The sequence below is a fragment of the Cryptotermes secundus genome, unplaced genomic scaffold, assembly GCF_002891405.2.
Source record: "Cryptotermes secundus unplaced genomic scaffold, Csec_1.0 scaffold238, whole genome shotgun sequence".
In the NCBI taxonomy this organism is placed as follows: Eukaryota; Metazoa; Arthropoda; class Insecta; order Blattodea; family Kalotermitidae; genus Cryptotermes; species Cryptotermes secundus.
Window position 1 is genome coordinate 2,035,767 of NW_019728500.1, and position 21,050 is coordinate 2,056,816.

A 21,050-nucleotide genomic window follows, 5' to 3' on the forward strand; every position below is an offset into this window, starting at 1 on the left:
GATTATTATTATTATTATTATTAGAGGGGGTGGGTTTCCCCATGCACCGCGACTAATAGTCTATTGTACGTCCCCCTTTGATATTCTACCAGTCCCTCCCGGAGGATTTGTTCCCTGAATTTTTCCGCCCTTAAAAATTCCACGACCTCCGCCGGGTTTGAACCTGCGTACCTTGAGTCATGAGGTGGGAACGTTACCCCTAGACTACGGAGGCCGCTTGATACAAGGATAGTTTTAACCCTTTTTATCGAGTCCTTTTGCCCCCGGAAAGAAGCTTTTGCAATAAGACAAGAAAGACGCAGTCTGTACCTCAATGAACAGAGCTTGCACGCTCGACCCTTGCACCTTGATATCCTGAATTCGTATTCGAGTGTCAATATTTTTACTGGGCCGTAATTTAGGAAATTAACTTCCGGTTTCTTACCGTGCCGTTCCAAGTTCAATCCCAAGTCAATTCATATAGATCATGTGGTATTAGGGCAGGTTTTTTTCAAGTTCTTCGGAGTCTCCTCCCACTTCTCATCTCACCAGAAATTGCATGTATCTCGTGTAACATCCGAGGCTGGTACAGTAAGTCATCTACGGCCTAAGCATCAATGGACTGAGCCTGTCTTTACTCCAGGAATAGAAATCAATCAACAGATTCTACAGAAAACACCTGTCTGTATCAATTCTTCTATTGTTGTGTGGCTTCACCGCACACGCGTATGCTGCGCGCTCTCCATAGCAACGGTTGTAAGCGTCACGTATCGTGACACCTCTGTTGTTGCGTGTGGGCATCACCTAGCAATGACTGATGTTTACAGAGTCACCTTCCAGCAACGGGTCTATACTCCACAACACCTAAGATTTTTTAAGATTAGGAGGTAATTTGAAGTAACAAATACAGCACACTATGCAGGTTGTTTCAGAAAATAGTGCACAATAAGGTGAATGGTACTTGTAAATCTGACCTCAGTACAGGGTTGAGGTACTGACGATTGAAACTGGACATTTCACCCCTTGAAGCAAGAATTTCATCTAGGTAATATTTATAAATGCACCTGTTGTCTCTCAGAAAACACGCTGCATCTCCGTTAAAATGACCAAAGGCTTAGTGTTGTGTCGAGAAATAATCGCTGTTTATTCTAAGCATTTATGAAACCTATACATATATACCACATAGGCATAATATAGCGTTCTTTAATGTTACAGTAGATGGTAATCATTCATTCATTATTGGAGGGGGTGGGTTTCCCCATGCACCGCGACCGGTTGTTGATCTATTGTACGTCCCCCTTTGATATTCTACCAGTCGCCATACTCTTCCTGTACTGGTGCTCGCTATCAGCCCCGTTCAGCCAGCGCGTTCGGCCCCTCTACTGGCAGTGGTAACCGATACTTCCCATCTACCGGAGGCATTGGAAACTACTTGGGCGGGAAACTTTTTACCTAATTTTGCTCAGAGGTCTCCTAGAGACAGGAGGCTCTTTTATGTGCCGTAAATCTACAGCACGGGACCCACGGCTTAAAGTCCCTCCAGGAGGACTTGTTCCCTGAATTTTTCCACGATCTCCGCCGGGTTTGAACCCGCGTACCTTGAGTCATGAGGTGGGAACAGATGGTTATCGTAGTAACCACTTTGTATTAAATGACTGTTTTTACACTGCATATGTTTTACAGCGTCAAATGAAATGATAGAGTGATAATGTGTTAAGAGTAACAGAGATTTTTAAGGGGGGTTTTCGTGGCCCGTGTATTATCTCTGTACACTCATGAGAGTCCGGTGAAGTCCACCAGAAATCTTAAGGTTTACCACTGTCCCGTCAGATATCCCTACTGAGTGCCTCACAAATGTACTTGTAGGTCAGTAACTTTACCGCTCCGTGAGGAATTGCTATCGGGTACCTGTTGAATACGAGAAACGTATCTCTTAAGCTAACCTACTGGGTTACATGGGACCATGAACAGGAATGCCACAATTTAAATCTTTACAGCTATGAAATCCTCGAATTGATTTTGTGTCACCTTATGAATTTCGCTTTAAATGCGTTTATTTTATGTTTTAGGGTCTGGAATTTTCGTGTCCCCGTCGGGCCTCTTGATTCGAACGGGTTCCATCGGGTTAAGCTTCATAATATGGGTGGCGTGTGGTTTGCTGTCATTATTAGGTGAGTACAACATCAGTTTTTTTTTAATTCCAATACGACATATTGTAACATACAGTCTACACAACAGTTTAATTTTTTTTTGCAAATTCACTAAGGCGACGCGTTTACGAGTATCAGCGATGTCCAGTGTCTTTTGGATCTTAGATTTTAGGCACTGCCACTTGCGTCCTTTGTAATGTGTCCTGATATTAATCTGTTTATTTTAATGGTCGAATTATTTTATGTTTGTTTAATTTGCCAAGAAGCAGGATAAACCAAACGAGTACACATTATACGGGATTATTCTAAATTATTGTCGGAGTTCACATGGCCTATAATTTTCTAACCGGAAACAGCAAAATAAACGTGGAAAATTGGAGTGTAACTCGAATATTAAGATATCAATGCGGCGAGTACAGCTTTGCCAAATAAAACTTTCTGAGTTATACTTTCATCTTCCGTAACAATTTTGTTTGTTTTTTCTGGTTTGAAAATTAAAGGCAATTGAAACTCCGACAATAATTTAGAATCACGCTGTAGAGTTTATGAAGCCCATAGACCGGTGTGATTTAGCAAGAGTCTAGACGATCTACTGTTTACAGCGCCATCGAAAGGAAATATGTGGAAGATGATTTCCAAATATGAAATAAGCACGGTAGGAAACAGATAATGAAATAATCGGCGAAGAAAAGGAGACAAAGTGATGAAATAATATCACCAAATCTGTGTCTTCGCCTCTTATTTTTAATTAATATAACTGATAATGATATTTGAGGAAGATAGTTATATTTAACTAAACACTTTAATATAAACGACAAGTGTCCACTTACAGCTTAGTTATCTGTTCAGAAGTGAATCAGAGAATCCTTTATTAGTTACATAATATAAAGCGGCCTCCGTAGTCTAGAGGTAACGTTCCCACCTCATGATTCGTGGTACGCGGGTTCAAAAACCCGGCAGAGGTCGTGGAATTTTTAAGGGCGGAAAAATTCAGGGAACAAGTCCTCCGGGAGGGACTTTAAGCCGTGGGTCCCGTGTCGTAGCTTTACGGCACGTAAAAGAACCTCATATCTTCAAAGGAGGTCACTGAGCCAAATTCAGGACATTTCTCGCCCAACAGTAGTCTCTAATGCCTCCGATAGATGGGGAAAGCATTACAGATACCGCCAAGCCAGTAGAGGCGAACTCGCTGGCTCGGTCGGGACTGATGGTAAGCACCAATATCGGTAGGGTATAGAGACTGGTAGAATATCATAGAGGGAAGCACAATGGACCAATACTGGTCTAAGTGCATGGGGAAACCCACCCTCTCTAATAACTAACTAACTACATAATATAACAAATTAACACATTACGAAAATTTCCATCCAAAAGAGTTAATTATATCTAGAGGAAAAAATATGTAAATTGTTTCTAAAATATCTTTGATGGCACGTCATCAGCTAGTGACGTAAGTAGTTACGTCGTCAGTTGAAAATAAAATAACCAGACTGTGTTTACAATACAACGGGAAACAAAATCGCCATGCTGTAGATACCGTTGAACACGTAGGACTATTTTCTGTAAGTTATGACGTATATATTCAAATTGTTTTAGGTAGATAATAAGAAAAAATTGTATTAGATAACAAAATATTTGAACAAGCCATAATTTTAATTATTTAACCAGCAATGTAAGCTAAGAGACAAACAATGCTAGTATAAAATTAAATATATTTAAGCAGAATGTTATATTTTAGCGTCCTGTTGCACTGATTTTCATCCATGATATGTATACAGTGGCCGTCTTGTAGTGCACTCAATTTCACCTGTCACTTCACAACATGTTTCGGCAACATAGTGCCATCATCAGGTGTCCCAATTACGTCAATCTATTGCATTGCTTGCCCTCATATGTTTTAACAACACCATTTAAAAAGTATTTTAAAAGTATTTAAAAAGTGCGTATTTGTCAACTATGATAAATTTACACTCGCTAAAACTTGTTAAGATAATTCATCTTATTTGTCTTAATTAAAACTTGCACGTGGTTCGTTCACTACGGGGTCGTTTTTCTTGTTTTCTGTGTAAACCGCGTCTTGTGATGTGTGTTCCCTTCTTAGCTGCGAGTGTTGTGACAGGTGAAATTGAGTGCACTACAAGACGGCCACTGTATACATATCATGGATATTTAATCAGGTTTGTGAAAATAAAAAACATATTAAATTCCGAAAATAAACCTTAAGAAAATTCTCTGTCATTATTAGGCCTGCATAAGCTGTTATGTGAATCACTAAGTAGGAAGTATTTTACCTCAGAAAGAATCAGAATAATGGAGTGTACCGATAGAAACGGTGTCGATCCAGCCCATTGAAATTAGCATGTAATTGCACAAAGGGGACCCTGTCACATGACCCTGTGAAGGACACTCACTCTTGCTCAAACATTTCTGTGAGCTCGTGGTAAAACTGTGCAGTTCTGGGGGTCACTATTTCATTGTCATGCAGAATTTGTCTTTGGAACTGAGACACCTCAGTGAAGTGACTAGCTACTGGTTGGTTAACCGGAGTTTGGTTCTCATCAGGGACAGAAATCATTTGCAAACATATCAGGGTCGGCCCTGGAACCAACCCGTTCCGCTATCAATTGGGTATCGTGTGTCCGAACTTATATGAGTGTTCTTCATCATTATTAGAATTCACTGATTATATTTTCAACGTGACATGGGAATCAGAATTGCTACAGCAGCCATCTTGTTGAACTAATTTTTCATTTGTTCGGGGCAAATCAACTGAAGAGTGAAAATAATCATTCATTTCCAGCTAGCGATGAAGTTAGTCTGTGGAGCTTTACCTCCATTTCCTTACACTCTTTCATGGCATAGTGAATAGTCACAGAGTCCCAGAGATATGAGGATGTATTCATATCTCTTGCAACAGCGCCATGACGCGGGGAGAAATCAGAGATGTACTCAGAATTAATCAGTGCCTGAGAGATACTGATCCTGTAAATCAATTCGCGCCGATAGAACAAATTTGTTCTCTCATATTGACGCAATCTGAAGTGGTTCCCTTATCACTGCGGTAGGATGTGATCTTGTGTTAGTGACGGAGGGGACGGCCCCCAGATATCGTTAGTACCTGGGACTATACTGCAACAAAAATTGCGGGCAGCTGAATAAAAGTTGTCCTCCATCGTGAGGATTGCACACAGGGCTAACAAACTCTGCACCGGAAATAAACCGGAATATTACTAAATGCACGGGACTTCTGGCTTCGACCAGTGACGGGATCTTGTGAACAAGGATATTTTTCATTTTAATTTTCGGGAAATGACTGAGGAAAGCCGTGAAAGACTCCCCCATTCCAGGTTTTAATTCTACATGACCGAGGCTTAAACACGGATCCTCCAGAGTTGGAAACAGAACTCGATATTATTTGTCTTGTGTTAATGACATTCTCTCTGGCCAAGAGCCATGCCTACGAAAATGTGGCACAGTTAAGATATTTGGGAAGGACAACAGATCGAAACCTGATTCAGGAGGAAATTAAGAGGCGATTGAACTCGGGTAATTCATTCCATTCAGTCCAGAACCTTTTGTCTTCTCGTCTGCTTTCAAAAAACATAAAAATTAGAATATATAAAACTATAATTTTGCCAGTAGTTCTGTATAGGTGTGAAACTTGGTATCTTACATTAAGGGAGGAACATAGACTGAGAGTGTTTGAGAACAGGGTGTTGAGGAAAATATTTGGACCGAAGAGAGACGAAGTGACAGGAGGTTTGAGAAAACTGCATAATGAGGAGCTTCATAACTTTTACTCTTCTCCAAGTATAATTAGAATGATCAAGTCAAGGAGGATGAGGTGGGTAGGGCATGTAGCATGAATGTGGGAGACGAATGCATATAGGATGTTGGTGGGAAAGCCAGAAGGAAAGAGACCACTGGGAAGACCAAGGCGTGGGTGGGTGAACAATATTAGAATGGATCTTAGAGAGATAGAATGGGATGGTATGGACTGGATCTATCTGATTCAGGAGAGGGACAAGTGGAGGGCTTTTGTGAACAAGGCAATGAATTTTCGGGTACCATAAAATGTGGGAAGTTCTTGAGTAGCTGCACAATTGACGATGTCTGAAGATTGGCTCAGCTCCATGAGTGAATGAAGAGCCATGTCAATTAATTTAAAAATGACAGACGTTAAGTCAAGTCGCCGTGAAGGTTGGAGACCTCTCACAAATTCTTGTACATTTCACTAAGCCAAGGTTTTAATGTTGATTATTTCAGATCCGTTACTGGCAAGGCTAAGAGTTGCGGACTGGGAACTGATTCACGTCTCGACTTATAGCAGTAATTTACTTCCTTGATCTACGTGTATTTCAGTAGAATACACAACTTAAGACCAATGCTATATTTCAGCATACTCTTGCACTAGTTAATCATGTGATTCGTAGGGCAGTTTTAGAGATGTAAGTTCTTGTCGTGCTCATAGACTGGTGGTGTGCTGCGTTGTCGTGTATTGCAATTGTCTTTTCTGCAATATGTTTCGACCTAGAAAGGTCTTGTTCGGTGTCAGTTTTTTTCATTATTAGTTATAAAATGTGATTTTGGTGGGAAAGTCAGTAGTAAAGACCCCACTAAGAAGACCACAGCATAGGTAGGTGGATAATACTAAGATGGATCTTAGTGAGAGAGGTTGGGGTGTTATGAACTGGATCGATCTGGCACAGGATAGGAACCAGTGGAGGGCTCTTGTGAGCACGATACTGAACCTTTTGGTTCTATAAAAAATTTAGGAAATTCTTGAGTGGCTGTAAAACTGCCGGCTTCTTAAAAAGGGTGCATGGAATTAGTTCTAAAACTTTGTTAAAATTAACGTCTAAGTCGTTGCTGCATTTGTTTATATTAATTAATTATTTACTTTTTAATTGATATTTTAATCGATATATTTGTTTCTAGTATATCGTTGTTCCTTGAAACGTAGCGTGTATTTTGTTAGCAAGTTCGGCGTTTGTTTCTGTCGTAACGGAATGCTTGTGTTTTTTAAATAAAAAAATAATTTTGATGCAAATTCAGATAAAGTATACATTATTTCGAGCTTAAGAATTTGTATAATTCGATTCGAATATTATTTTGAAGATAATTTATGGTAAATTATAAATTAATTTAAATCATTTTGTTGACATAAATTGAAACCTAATTGTCTCAACTATGACAGTGGGTGTATTTACTTGTGCTACTTTCTGCAGCAAAGTTTGTTAGGGCAATTGCTGGAGGGTGTTGGCCTGGCCCGGCCCCAGAGAGTAGTTCAGGCACTATTGAATCAAGATGTTCCAGTAGGCCGATCAATACACCGAGGGCTTCTGTCTTCCGAGGGAAGGCTCTCACGCAATTTCCTCGAAAACCACATCATGGTGCAACTTTTAACCTATTTCTGTATCCTTATTTCTGGTCCACATTACATTGCTCCCTACTCATAACGTGTGATACAGAGGCAGAAAATGAAGCCCATCTTTTGGAAATTATTATAAGAGCTAAGGGAATTTTCTAGACACAAAAACGTTTGTTTATTTTGGGTTTTTAATGATTAACTAGGATTTTTTGTTAATATTTGTGTAGATGAGAATGCATTATTTCGAAGCCAGTCAACGACCAATTTCACCGAATAGGTTGGCATAGAAGCAACGATCCAGACTTGTATTCGGGATGTTCTTGGTTCGAATCTCGTTATCATAGTCTCGGTACTGAAAGATCATTGTCAAATAACTATCGAAAAAAAAAACATTAATTAACCATTACCTCGCTGGTTTCAGATGTAATGTATTTATATTTTTATTCTTGAAATATACCTCTTATGAAAATTATTTCTTATAGAAATTTTGTATATACTTAGTACATAAGTTTCTTATGTACATTTTCTATTCTTTACCGTATGTCGCAAATTTTTGTTTCGTGTATAAGTAGAAAAATGAAAACAAATCCGCAAATTTTACTGCAAACCCCAGATAATTAACAAACAAACTAACTAATTAACTAAGCAACTTTCATGGAGCTGAGCCCCTCCTGAAAAGCCGGCAGTTGTGCAGCTACTCAAGAACTTCCAAAATTTTATGGAACCCGAAAGTTCACTACCGTGTTCACAAAAGTTCTCCATTGGTCCCTATGCTAAACCAGATCAGTCCAGTCCATGCCACCCAATTTTATCTCCCTAAGATTCACTTTAATATTATTCACCCACCTACGTCTTGGTCTTCCTAGCGGTCTCTTTCCTTCTGGTTTTCCCACCAATATCCTCTATGGATTCCTCTTCTCCCTATTCATGCCACATTCCTTCCCCATCTCATCCACCTCAAATTGATCATTCTAATTATACTTGGAGAAGACTACAAGTTATGAAGCTCCTCATTATGCAGTTTTCTCCAACCTCCTGTCACTTCATCCATCTTCGGTCCAAATATTCTCCTCAACACCCTGTTCTCAAACATCCTCAGTTTATGTTCCTCCCTTAATGTAAGAGACAAAGTTTCACACTCATCCAGAACCGCAGGCAAAATTATAGTTCTGTATATTCTAATTTTTATATTTTTGGACAGCAAACGAGAAGACAAAAGTTTCTGAACTGAATGGTTCAATCGTCCCTTAATTTCCTCCTGAATCAGATTTTGATTTATTATAGCCGTTCAGAAATATCTGAACCGTGTCACATTTTCAAAACATCTGTTTCCTATTTTCATTTCATGCATCCTGTTGTGTTACGATATACAAGTTCTTTATTAACCGTCACAACACAATAAATATCAAGGTCAGTGCCCAGCTACGGGTCTGCTACATGTTTCCGCTATCAATAGCCATCATCAGGCAAATACATGGTTAACATATATACACCACTGAACTGCAGTACTATTAAACTGGATACAGTACTATTAAACATATAAAGCACTTGATGTAGAAATACAATAAATCAGATTATATAAAAAAACAGAAATTATAGTATAAAACAAGAATAAAATTTTAATTGTTGTTTTATGATATCGAATCAGTCGTTTGTTTTGTAATTTCCTACGTTCCCATGGACAAACTGGAATATTCTATATTTTTTCTTTTTGTATATAAGATTGTATAGGAGGCTCGTGATGTAGATGTAGTAAATTAATGTTAATTGTTTAGTCGGTGCCTCATCTTACAAAGTGTTGTCTGTACTGTGGGGAATGTAAACAACGACTGACCATCAGCCGTTGTTTACATTCCCTACAGTACGGACAACACTTTGTAAACATATATTTAATAGTATTGTATCCAGTTTACTAGTACTGCAGTTCAGTGGTGTATATATTTTAACCATGTATTTGCCTGATGATGGCTACTGATGGCCGAAAAATGTAGCAGAGCCGTAGCTTGGCACTGACCTTGATATTTGTTGTGTTGTGACGGTTAATAAAGAAGTTGTATCTGTTTCCTATTTTATATCATCATTTTGCCCTGCATTTTGGTGACGAAATAGCTACATGTATTTAGTTTTCTTTGTGTTTACTTTTAGACCAACCTCCATACTTGCGTTAATTAAAGTTTGTGTGTCACTTATTGTATCTATATTATCTCCCAGTAGATTCATATCATCAGCATAGAGCAACAACTGATGTGTCCCGTTTAATTTCAGTCCTATGGTTTTCCATGACCTTTCTAATGGCATATTCTAAAGCAAATTTGAAAAGAAATGGTGATAAAGCATCATCTTGTTTTAGACCATTCTGGATAGGAAAATTTTCAAAAGAATATTTACCTATACGGACTTTACGTTTCATTTAAACACATTTTAACCAGTCTAACTAATTTTATGGGTAACCCAAACTCTATGAGAATTTTGTACAATACTTCCCTCCTAACTGAATCTTAGAAGTCCTAAGAAGTCTACAAATAGCTGATGCACTGTCCCATTGTACTCCAATTTTTTCTCCAGTATCTGACGAAGGCAACAGATCTGATCAGTAGTTGATCTGTTATGTCGAAACCAACATTGTTAATCCCCAATAATTTGGTGGTCGTGGGGACTTGATTTATTTTCGTCTACTTCATCTGTCAGTCACACGAAACCAAGTGGCCATCTGCCTGTGGAAGCAGCCAATAGTTAATTCAAAATAGAAAATTTTTGCTCGTTTAATTATTTTTTTCACACTTCGCATATTGTGGGAAAACAAAGGAAATTTCCGTTCCCGAGGTTCGTTGGGTTTAAGTTCGTAGCACGCTGGGGTCACTTTGCTTTCGCCGATCTCTTGTTTGCGTTGCCAGACACAATATCGAAGCCTTCTTTTTATTGGCCACTTGCCCTCTGAATTCCTCTTTGATAAAAAATCTTTAAAAAATTGTTCAGCACTTTAACTGCCAGTATTTTTAAATAGATACAAATTACAATGAAGAAACTTTTTATTGGGCACTTGTGATGGTAGTGCACAGAGAACAAAGGCGTTTCGATCTATAATTGCCCTTTGTTGTTCTCACAAGTGTAGAAGAATGTCACGTGATAATGGGAGCTCTTGTTTGTTGGCTGACTTCTAGGACAAATATAATTTAAGAAGTGTGTAATTGAATTAATGTATTATAACAACAAACACAGTGAAACTGAAAAAAGTAGTTTAAAAATGCCACTTCAAAATAAATCCCAAACTTAAAAAGAAGCCGATTTCATTGCATTAGCCGTCAGAGTCCCTAACATGGCCACGTTACAGTACTGTATACCTCTGCTCTGCTAGGCGAGTCAGAACATCCAAACACTTACCCGCATAAACTTCTGAGATTCGTAAGGTTTTAAGTTCGATGCTTAATATTAAATCGATTTCCTTTTATTTTTGTTGGGTGACCGCCTCTGTGGTCTAGTGGTCAGAATTCCTGGCTACAGATCCAGAGTTCCCGGGTTCGATTCCCGGCGCTACCAGATTTTCTTAGTAGTAGTGGGTCTGGAACGGGGTCCACTCATCCTTGTGAGGATAATTGAAGAGCTATTTGAAGGGCAAATTAGCTGCTCCCCTCTAGAAAACCGAAATTAACGGCCGTGGGAATCCGTTGCGCTGACCACGCGACACCCTCTATCCGCTATAGTTGGCACTAACTTCGCCAACAAGCGGCGGTCGCTCGGTCGGTATATTTCACTTGCGGACCACAAGCCACGAAGTTTTTTGTTTGTTTATTTTTGTTGGGTGCGGTGAGTATGAGTATGAGGGGTGAGCCATGAAACTGGCCCTAGCACTGCGACCTTCTCGGATGGAGTACGGGGGACGCTAATTGGACCATTGTACCAGCCCCGGATGATAGGTGAATATGGAAACTGAAAGCCCTCCCACAGTGCTACTTTATCCACCACAAACCACACGACTTGACCTGGGATCGAACCCGAGCAATTGCGGTGGGAAGTCAGCGACTAACAGCCTGAGCTGTGGCACGGCCTAGAAATCGTCGACTAGAGGACGTTAGAATTTAGATCACTAGAGTTATTTTCTGCTGAAGGGCAGATAACAATAACATGACAAAATGTTTTACAAAGAACACAAGGCCAATTGCTTTATAAGTGCGTACTGTAGCTGCTCGGTTGAAAAGATAAACGTATCTCATGCAGTTAATTATGTAATTAAGCACTATGCCATGAGGACTTATGGGGGAGTAGAGGTATAGCTCCACCATTCTTTACCTCAATACTAGATTGAAGTAAGTGCTCAGCTTCGAGCTCGTGCCGTATTACTCCTATGATAGAACTTCCGGCACTAGTTGGATGCGAGGCTGGGTGAGCTCCAGACCAGATATGGACGTTATGGAGGAGAGAAAAGTATCTTGCCCGTGCCTGGGTTGGAACCCCGACCGGTAGTCTAGTCTGTATACCGGTTCCAGCTTCACGGTATTGGAAATTCTAAGATCTCATTGTTACGTATCCGAGGTTTGCGTGACGAATAGTAACGGGTTCTGTGCTGGACGTTGGATATATTAACACTTTCTTTTACAATCTCTCTTAATCAAATCAATCATAGCGCTACCGCTAATCTGCCCACTTCAGAACTCGCAAGGACAAGCTCCATTCTGTTCTCATTCCGTACGTCTAAAACTTACAGCTTCGGAACTCGACTATCTTATATCCATTTTGCACGGACCCCAAGGAAATACAGTCTATATTGTTGACAAAGCCTCTTTACCGCGCCTTTGCTTAGCAATAGATCTCTCATTTTTCCAAGCACCTGCTTCTGCGGAAATGTGTTTAGCGACCCGTTGCCTAACAATGGGCATGGCGCGAACCACATTGAAAACAATTCTTACAATACCTTTTCTATTGTTGTGTACTCTTATTTCGGGCGTTGCCTAGAAATGCATCTACATGTCACATTATTTTAAAATTATCAATTGAATATCTGGTTAAGAAATGACGCTTTGTCAAATACAAAGTTATTATAGAGTCAAGTGATATGGTGATTGTGAATTGGGAAGTATTTTGTGTTTACGGTTCTTACAGCAGTGATGTGACGCCGTGTATTCTTGTAGGAGTCAACCGATTGTAGTTTGCCCACAGAATGCGTTTAGGTCCTATGGGAATTCTCAGAATGCTCAGAATAAACAGGGTCTAGTTCCCGAAATTGGTGACACAGGAAGTTGGCTCAGACGGAGATATTGGAAGTTCTCTATTCGAGTTTCTGCTGGGACACCGATTGCCCTGACATGTTTATCTCGGTTTTTCTCAGTCTTTCCTACCCAATGTCGGGACAGCACGTTGAAACAGGCCACAACAAGGTGTGTCCAAAACGTCTGAATTTCCCATCGATGTTGTGTCCGAAGTTCTCGTAGCAGTAATTATGAGGAGCATTTATTTTATGGCACTTGACGCCGTATAGTCTTGCGACTCCCATTGTCGTGAGACAGTAAAATGTCGTAATGAGTCCTGCGGGAATCGGCAAAAAGAATGACCATGGTGGCGAGGGCCAGCAGCAATTTACCTGACAGTATAATCCGGTGCGTATAAGTAATTCTGTTGGACTAGATAATGTCATATTCCACAAGATACTACTCTGATATCATTCAGAGCTAAATAACCGCTGAAAATTATACATCGTCATTAAATAATCTATGACAGATATTTTTTAATGGAGATAGGATTTTTTTTTGAGGTAGGAACTAAATTTATAAATATTATTTAGGCGAACTCACGTCCGGGCCATAGCTCAAGTGGTTAGTCGCTGGCTTTCCACCGCGGCGGCCCGGGTTCGATCCCGGGTCTGGTCAAGTGGGATTTGTGGTGGACAAAGTGGCGCCGGGGCAAGTTTTCTCCGAGTACTTCGGTTTCCCCTGCCAATCTTCATTCCTTCAATTGCTCCACAATCATCCTCACCTATCATCTGGGACTGGTACAATAGGCCAGAAGTGGCCGCAGTACAAGGGACTTAGTCTCACCCCACTAGCAATAAAAAAATAGGTGAAATCATGAACACCCACACTAATGAGCATTGCTCAACCCTGGATAACTTCCATGCTCTATACTGACGTACCAGAAAATGGACTCCCAACCTCTCCAGTTTTCCACTCAGTCTCTTCAAGCTCTGAATGGTTATGACCATTTTATGTGGTTCTCCTTTTGTGGCACATGACTTTTGTATGTGCTCACGTCAGCAGAATCAGACTGACCCACTTGGCGAGTGCCACTTCTTCAACACGTCTATTAATAGCATTTTAAAACAGATTCCAGCCTCTCTTCCCATTCCATATCATAAATTTAAGCGAAAGAAACCATCAAATTAACAAGGAATTCAGAGCAGTACTCATAAACCCAAATGTTTTATTTCATAGATTTCTAGTCCTGCAGAACTATTATACTAGTAGCTCCTCTGAAGAGTTTATTAATTTGGTATACGTAATCCTCTATTTTTCAGATATAGACCCAAAATTTCTCACCGCCACCATGATGACGGACGTAGGAATATTTATGATCTGTCTCCATACCAAATTTCCGATGCCTAGCTCCACAGGTTCATTAGTTACCATCATCAAACCGAAAGCTAAGGGCACGTTTCGCACAGCTGCCATACTGTTATTTAACGCTTGTGAGAAAGTTACCTCAACCGAAGTTGGACATTATTTTTGGAAGTCTATTAGCATGCCTCATTTTAATACCCAAAATTTTTGTGATGTTAATGTTGTTCTAGTCTCATAAATTTGAATGTCCTCTATGTTATTACTTATTGCTAAAAATTAAAATCACAGCCTTGAGGTGTTTTATAATAACTTAACGTTCAAACGAAATTCTATGAAAAACGGCCAAATGGTTCGTAATTTGAAGTGGGCATATAGAATAGAGCGTGGTGATTTCATAAACCTAGTTTATTTCTTTAGGATATAAAATAGACTAAAAGGGGAAATATGTCATATTTGGTTAAATAATATATTGAAAATCTTATTTATAATAGATAATTGTTTCGCTACAATTATTTTGCAACAAAAATATTCTTTTTCACTATGAAAATTCCTTCAGCCAGTCCGAAATGGACAACAATGACCATGATAAATTGTGTGTACGTGCTTCCTGTGTTTTACCTCGGTCTTCGTAACATGTTCCAAGAGGCCAGTCACCAAACTGTATTTTTGTTGTGACTTCATGTAACGTGTTACATCATCAGAGACTTGTCAAAGCCAACAAGAGCGCAAGGGTGCCTCGTTTACAGTGTACATATGTCCAACACGCACTCCCGAAACAATGAAAAGCAGATTTCGTTTGCGAAATGCGTGTACAATTTATGTAATATTCGAGGTTCTCACAACGATGGTCGTGAGGAGTGCTATCTTATATTTTGTAGCGCCGTATAGTCTGTTGAAATTGAGCCGAAGTTGCGTAGAATATGTCGCCTCATTTTTAAAGGTGGAAGTTTGTGACAATGGTATATTGCTACAAGAATAATCCAGTCAGGAAATGAGCATGAAGCAGGAATACTTCTTGCTACCTGATTCAATATGGTTTCTTGCTTGGTTTATTGTGCTGCCCTGAAGATGGAGGTGACATGTTCCTCTAACACGTCCGCTGACTTTCAACGGGCTATATGACGTTATATTCCAGAGGACAGAACCCTTCTTTATAACGTCTAGTTCAAGATCCTCTGTCATTCTGTCTTCAATTTAAGTCTTAAAGATTAAAATATAATTTCAAGTAATTATGAATTATAATTTTACAGCTAGGTTTGTGTGACTTGGAATCTTTGCCTGTCATGTCTTGCGAAGAATATATTTAGCGTGTTTAAGGAGTAAGTGATGACAAGGTAAATTTGTCCCTGTTCTTAATTAATGAAGCATCACGCCATGAAGACATATGATGGAGTGGAAGTATAGCTCAACCATTCTTTACTTCGGCACTAGATGGAGGTGAGTGGTCAGTTTCACTTCCAGGCAGCTTTTCTCTCGGGGTAAGAGCCCCCCGATACCCATAGGGTAAGAGATTGGTTGTACTGCAGAGCCGGTAAGGACGCTATGGAGTAGAGAAAAATTTAGACCTCAGGGAGAGGAAGAAATAAGATGCTGCAGAAAGCTGTATAATTGCGCGTTTCATATTCTTTACTCTTCATAAAATATGATTAGGGTTCTCAAATCGGGGAGCACATGATAAAGTGGCTGGTAGGAAATATGCATGGGGAGACAAGGATTTAATTTAGGAGAAATGCAAGGAAAGCCACTTAGCATTCCTAGGCGTAGATAGGAGTATAATATTAAATGGAATCTTAAAGAAGTAGGTTCGGTATAGCTACGGGCTCGATAACCCGGTTTAGGTTCCCGGCAGTGTAAGATTTTTTATTATCCACCGATTTCAGACCGACTCTGGGGCGCACCGGGTCTCATATTGAATGGGTACCGGTGGCTCTCTCCCCCGAGGGTAAAGTGGCTGGTGCGTGAAGCTGACCATTCACCATCTAGTGTCAAGGAAAAGAATACTGGAGCTATACCTCTATTCCCCCTACTTATTCATGGCGTAGCCTTAATTAATTGAACACAGAAGTTTAATTTTATTAACTAGTTTCATGGAGCTGAGCCCTTCTTGAGAAACCGCCAGTTATGTAGCAACTCAAGAACTTCCCAGCCATTTTATGGAACCCGAAGATTGATTACCGTGTTCACAAGAGCCCACCACCGGTCCCTATCCTGAACTAGATCATTCCAGTCCATACCATACCATTATATCTCTCTAAGATCCATTTTAATATTATCGACCAACCTACGTCTTGGTCTTCCTAGTTGTCTCTTTCCTTTTGACTTTCCCACCATTGGCTTACCTTTATTACGAGTAGAAATCTAGAATGTGAACTGGATAGAACTGAAGGTATGCCCTACACCGTGGAGGCAATTAGTCACCAAGACCTCGGATTACACTTATTGGTAGCGTTTTAACACCACAGACCAGAAGCGAAGGCTCGATTATTTCTGTCGTGTTACTAATGGCCACAGTCCAAGTAAAATTCTGTTTAGTCCATTAATTTCTTCTTGACGTCTTCTGGCATTCCTTGTCTTTATACACTGTGAAGTAGCGCCGGTACAATGATGGCTCGGTAGACGCCCCTGCTTATCCTCTTTTGTAGCGCCAAGGTGGGTCACTTAAGGACGCTCTCAGCAATGGGACTCCAAATCTAGGTGCAATCGCACCAGTTGCCTGGGAACTAAAGAAAACCACAAACTGATGGTTTCCCGGCCGGAATTCTAAGCGATGTCCTCCCAAATGCAAGTCAAAGACACAACCTACACACCAGCCTGTTCCGTCTGAGGTCATACTGAAATGCTTTATCGAATAGTTAGCAGTCTTCCTGGGGTAAAGGGCAGCCGGCGCTAAGGCTGACAGCCTTACCGCCATCTGTAAGCCGATTGTCTAGAAACTGTGGGAGCTTGGACGCCTTACAACCCTATGGGCCTTCACCGTATGTTACAAGGATAGCTTTACATTTTTCCATCAGAGATAGCTCAGTCAGTTTGGGGACTGCTACGAGCTGAACGGCCGACAAGTCGAAGTCCCGATAGGGACAAGGTTTTTGTCCTCTCCGCGTCGTGCAGTTCTGTCCTCAGACCCACCCAACCACCCATCCAATGGGTAACGGGGTTTCTTTTCCAGGGGTTATAGCGGCCAGGGCGTGAGGCTCACCACTCACATCCAACTAGTGTCGAGGTCAAGAATGCGTGGTTCTACAAATATATTCCCCCATGGTTCTTCATGGCGTAGTGTTTAATTAGTTAAGCGCAGGGACAATTTTACCTTTCCTATATCCCGCACTGCCTCTGTCGCATGTTGCGTTTTAGCCCCTATGGAGACTTGACTCCTAAGAGGATAGAGCTCGTGCACTGAAACATTCATTCCTCCACAGATACACGGAATTCTGCACGTTCTCCTTCGTGACAGGTTAACAGAGGAGACTGGCAGACTTCCATGCTACGAATTCCTCTCTCATTAGAAGCTGTAGCGATGTCACGGCTCTGGCGAGTTGTCTCCGTCTTCTCTTCACAAATATAAATGCAAAGTTGTCCCTTCACTTAATTAAGTACCGCGTTATGAAGGCATAGTTAATTGGAGGTACGGTTCTACACATTCCCAACTACGGTATCGTCACGTGTATGGGTGACTACAGACGGGGCTCAGATTGGTAATTTTATTCGGTAACAACCTACAGGTCATAACTACAATTAGTTATTACACTATTGCTGCTTTACACAATGTGCAATCACTCCACACTAATCTTTTCAGTCTATCTACACTAGTCTTCACGGGTAGTGAGGCTGTCAGGCTGAAACTTACTCTATTCTCCACTGGTATCGCGCCAGACATTAACTTCTAGTAGATTTACTTTTAGAAAGCAGTGACAGCATTAACCGGCTGGGGCCTGTAGTGGTGACGTAATGTGTTTCCTGTGAGGTACGAACTGAAATTTTGTATATTATATAAAAGATATTCAGTCTTTAAAGGGTTGATAATATTGGTGTGTGCCCACAGGTGCCCTCGCGTATGCCGAGTTGGGTACAATGAACACCAGCTCTGGGGCCGAGTACGCCTACTTCATGGATGCCTTCGGTTCCATGCCTGCCTACCTGTTCTCCTGGGTGTCCACGTTGGTGCTGAAGCCTTCGCAGCTAGCCATCATCTGCCTCAGCTTCTCTAAGTATGCGGTTGAAGCCTTCGTTACGGAGTGTGAACCGCCAGACAGTGTCGTCAAGCTGGTGGCTGTCCTAGCCATTGGTGGGTATTCATTCAAGTATTGAAACTTCTTAACAGCAACCAGTATTTCCAGGGATAATGATCGAACTAACTAACTAACATAACTACCAGGGAAAGTCAGTAAATAGATCACAAATTGATATAAAGCTCAAAACATGTGACATTCGAACCTCGAAAAAGCATTTACTCGTATTTCTCGACACATCCTCCACCAACATTTATATACCTGTCTCATCGCTTTACCAGCGCGTCAAAACCCGCAACATAGAAGTCCTTTCGTTGTTGCCTTAGCCACTTATTCACCTCCGTTTCAACCTCTTCGTCATCAGAGAGACATTTTCACTTATGTGTGAATAGCTTTACGCGACAAACACTTCCCACATCGAACAGGAAACATTTCTTCACGAATATCCTTTGCATTGAGTCATTTTTCCCCACAAAAGCACAGTAGAACACTGGTCTTCGGTAGCATACTCCTCAAATACGTTGGCCATTTTTACTACTAAAACCAGCCTCTGAGCATGCGCATTCGCGTCTGCCACCTAGACTATCATGAAGCTGGACTGTGCTGCTACCTCGTGATAGACATAAAAACCTCTTACATCCATTACATCTGTTTTAGTTCCTTTGTGACCTATTTACTGACTCTTCCTAGTGAACTAAACTAACCTAAACTGGCCTGGATTCAGCCACAGGTCAGGTCATGTGGGATTTGTGGTGTACAAACTGGCACTGACACTGGGGCAGGTTTTCTCCGAGTGCTTCAACATTGCTTGGTAACTCCCATTCCACCAACTGCTCCATATTCATGAATCATCTTATCATGACTCTTCATAGTCTCTATACTGACAGTGTCGTTACATAACAAACTTCATTAAATAACCAACCAACGAAATAACTAATCTTTTTAATTCAGACTCTTGTGGTTGGGGTGAGACTGAGTCCACTGGCCTGTTGTACCAGCCCCAGAAGATAGATGAAGATGACTGTGGAGCAGTCGATAAAATGAGAATTGGCAACGGAAACCGATATACTCGGAGAAAACCTGCCCAAGTTCCACTTCGTCCACCACAAATCCCACATGACCTGACGAGTTCTCGAACGTTACCCCTAGACTACGGAGGCCGCTCACCACTTCTTAGAAAATCTGGTAGAGCCGGGAATCGAACTCGTCTTTTATAATAAATAAAAATTAAATCACACAGAGTTCTTCACTGTTAGGTTGGGGTTCTGTTACTTTGGTTTTGTAAACCATCATTTCTGGTTTTGTCATCTCGTACTTTCCTGTTGAATAAATTAAAAATTGCTGGCTTTCATTCACCATCAATCAGGAGCCCTCGTGTACATATGTCATCTAAGAGTTTCATTGTAGCGCGCAGTAGGGACTGATGGAGCTTATGTGTTCGGCACTAGAATTGATAGAAGATCACGTGACCTGCCACTGTGTAGGTCAGCGTCCTTTTCGGATTCTGGAGTTCAAAAAAATTTAACGTTATATAAAATCACTTTGAAATGGCGCAGTAACACGGAAATGCGATTACTAGTGAGTGACGTAACATTTTCTGTAACATCATAGAACTGTTAGCTTGCCGATCTTGTGTATGCGAGGGGGCAGGGAACAAAATAATTAAGGTCATTTTGCAAAATGGAGGGGAGGAGAGCCATTTCCACTAAGTGACTAGCCCACGAGTGAATAAAATCTGTAGGCGGAAACCAAGATTATGTGTTGATAGTATTTTGTTGGGCCCGAGAATTGTTCAACGCAATTTTAAAAGAAATAAATATTTATTGCCACAAAAAGCACCTTAAATATACGTTTTATATTTCTGTGGACAAATACTTTAATACATAGCCTGAGGAAATTTAAAATAACAATGCTGATGTAAATTGGAAATAATATAGACAAGTTTCCACAATATTTCCACTGGCTAGGTGAAGAGCTTGCACGAGCTGGATCCGACCCGCGAACCGTAGTTTGAACACTCGTATGCTAGATAATACGTCTTGACTAAGTGAATAATTGATAAACTGGCCAACTATTTAAATAAAGTACTGACTTGATAACTGCTCAAGCGACTGCCTATCTAACTACAAGACAAGAAAACTACAGGATTGGGTCGCTTACTGACTAAGGCAAGGGTCTCCAAACTACGGCCCGCAGGCCACATGTGGCCCGCGATGTGACTTTATCCGGCCCGCGAAAGAATTGTGCAGAAATGCGCCAATTGAACTAATTTTCCAATGAGTAATGGTAAATGTGATTCAGAGCTTATTGACCTGACATATTATACTGCAGTTCGATGGCTTAGCTGTGGAAAGGTTCTTTCGCGCTTCTTTCAGCTCAGGAATGAAATTGATATATTTCTTACCGAGAAAAACTATCACGAACCACTTTTATCAGATACCGAGTGGCTTTGGAAATTAGCAGTTTTGCTGATCTGGTGAACCATATGAACCATTTGAATTTAAAGTTGCAGGGTGAAAATAACTTAGTCTGTGATTTATTTGCACTTATCAAGGCATTCAGAGCAAAGTTGATACTTCTGGAAAGCCAAGTGAAAAATTGTAACTTTGTTCATATGCTATACTGTGCAGAGTTGCATAAAAAGGGTGAAGCAGAATTTCCTTCCTCGTTTGCAAATTTAGTCATTTCAGATTTGAAAGAACAATTTCGGAAGCGATTTGCTGATTTGGATTCCAGTGCTCAGGAAATTAGATTGTTTCAAAATCCGTTTGACTGT

The 21,050-nt window shown here is 40.6% G+C and overlaps 1 protein-coding gene across 2 annotated transcripts in view; it reads left to right on the forward strand.

Annotated features, from left to right (window-relative positions):
• LOC111865203 (b(0,+)-type amino acid transporter 1) overlaps positions 1–21,050 on the forward strand; it is a 123,801-nt gene that overhangs the window by 53,283 nt on the left and 49,468 nt on the right. For both annotated transcript variants that reach the window (XM_023853051.2, XM_023853050.2), the window contains exons 3-4: positions 2,049–2,150; positions 18,088–18,330. In XM_023853051.2, the coding sequence (XP_023708819.1) occupies positions 2,049–2,150; positions 18,088–18,330 (345 nt within the window). The remainder of the gene's footprint in view (positions 1–2,048; positions 2,151–18,087; positions 18,331–21,050) is intronic.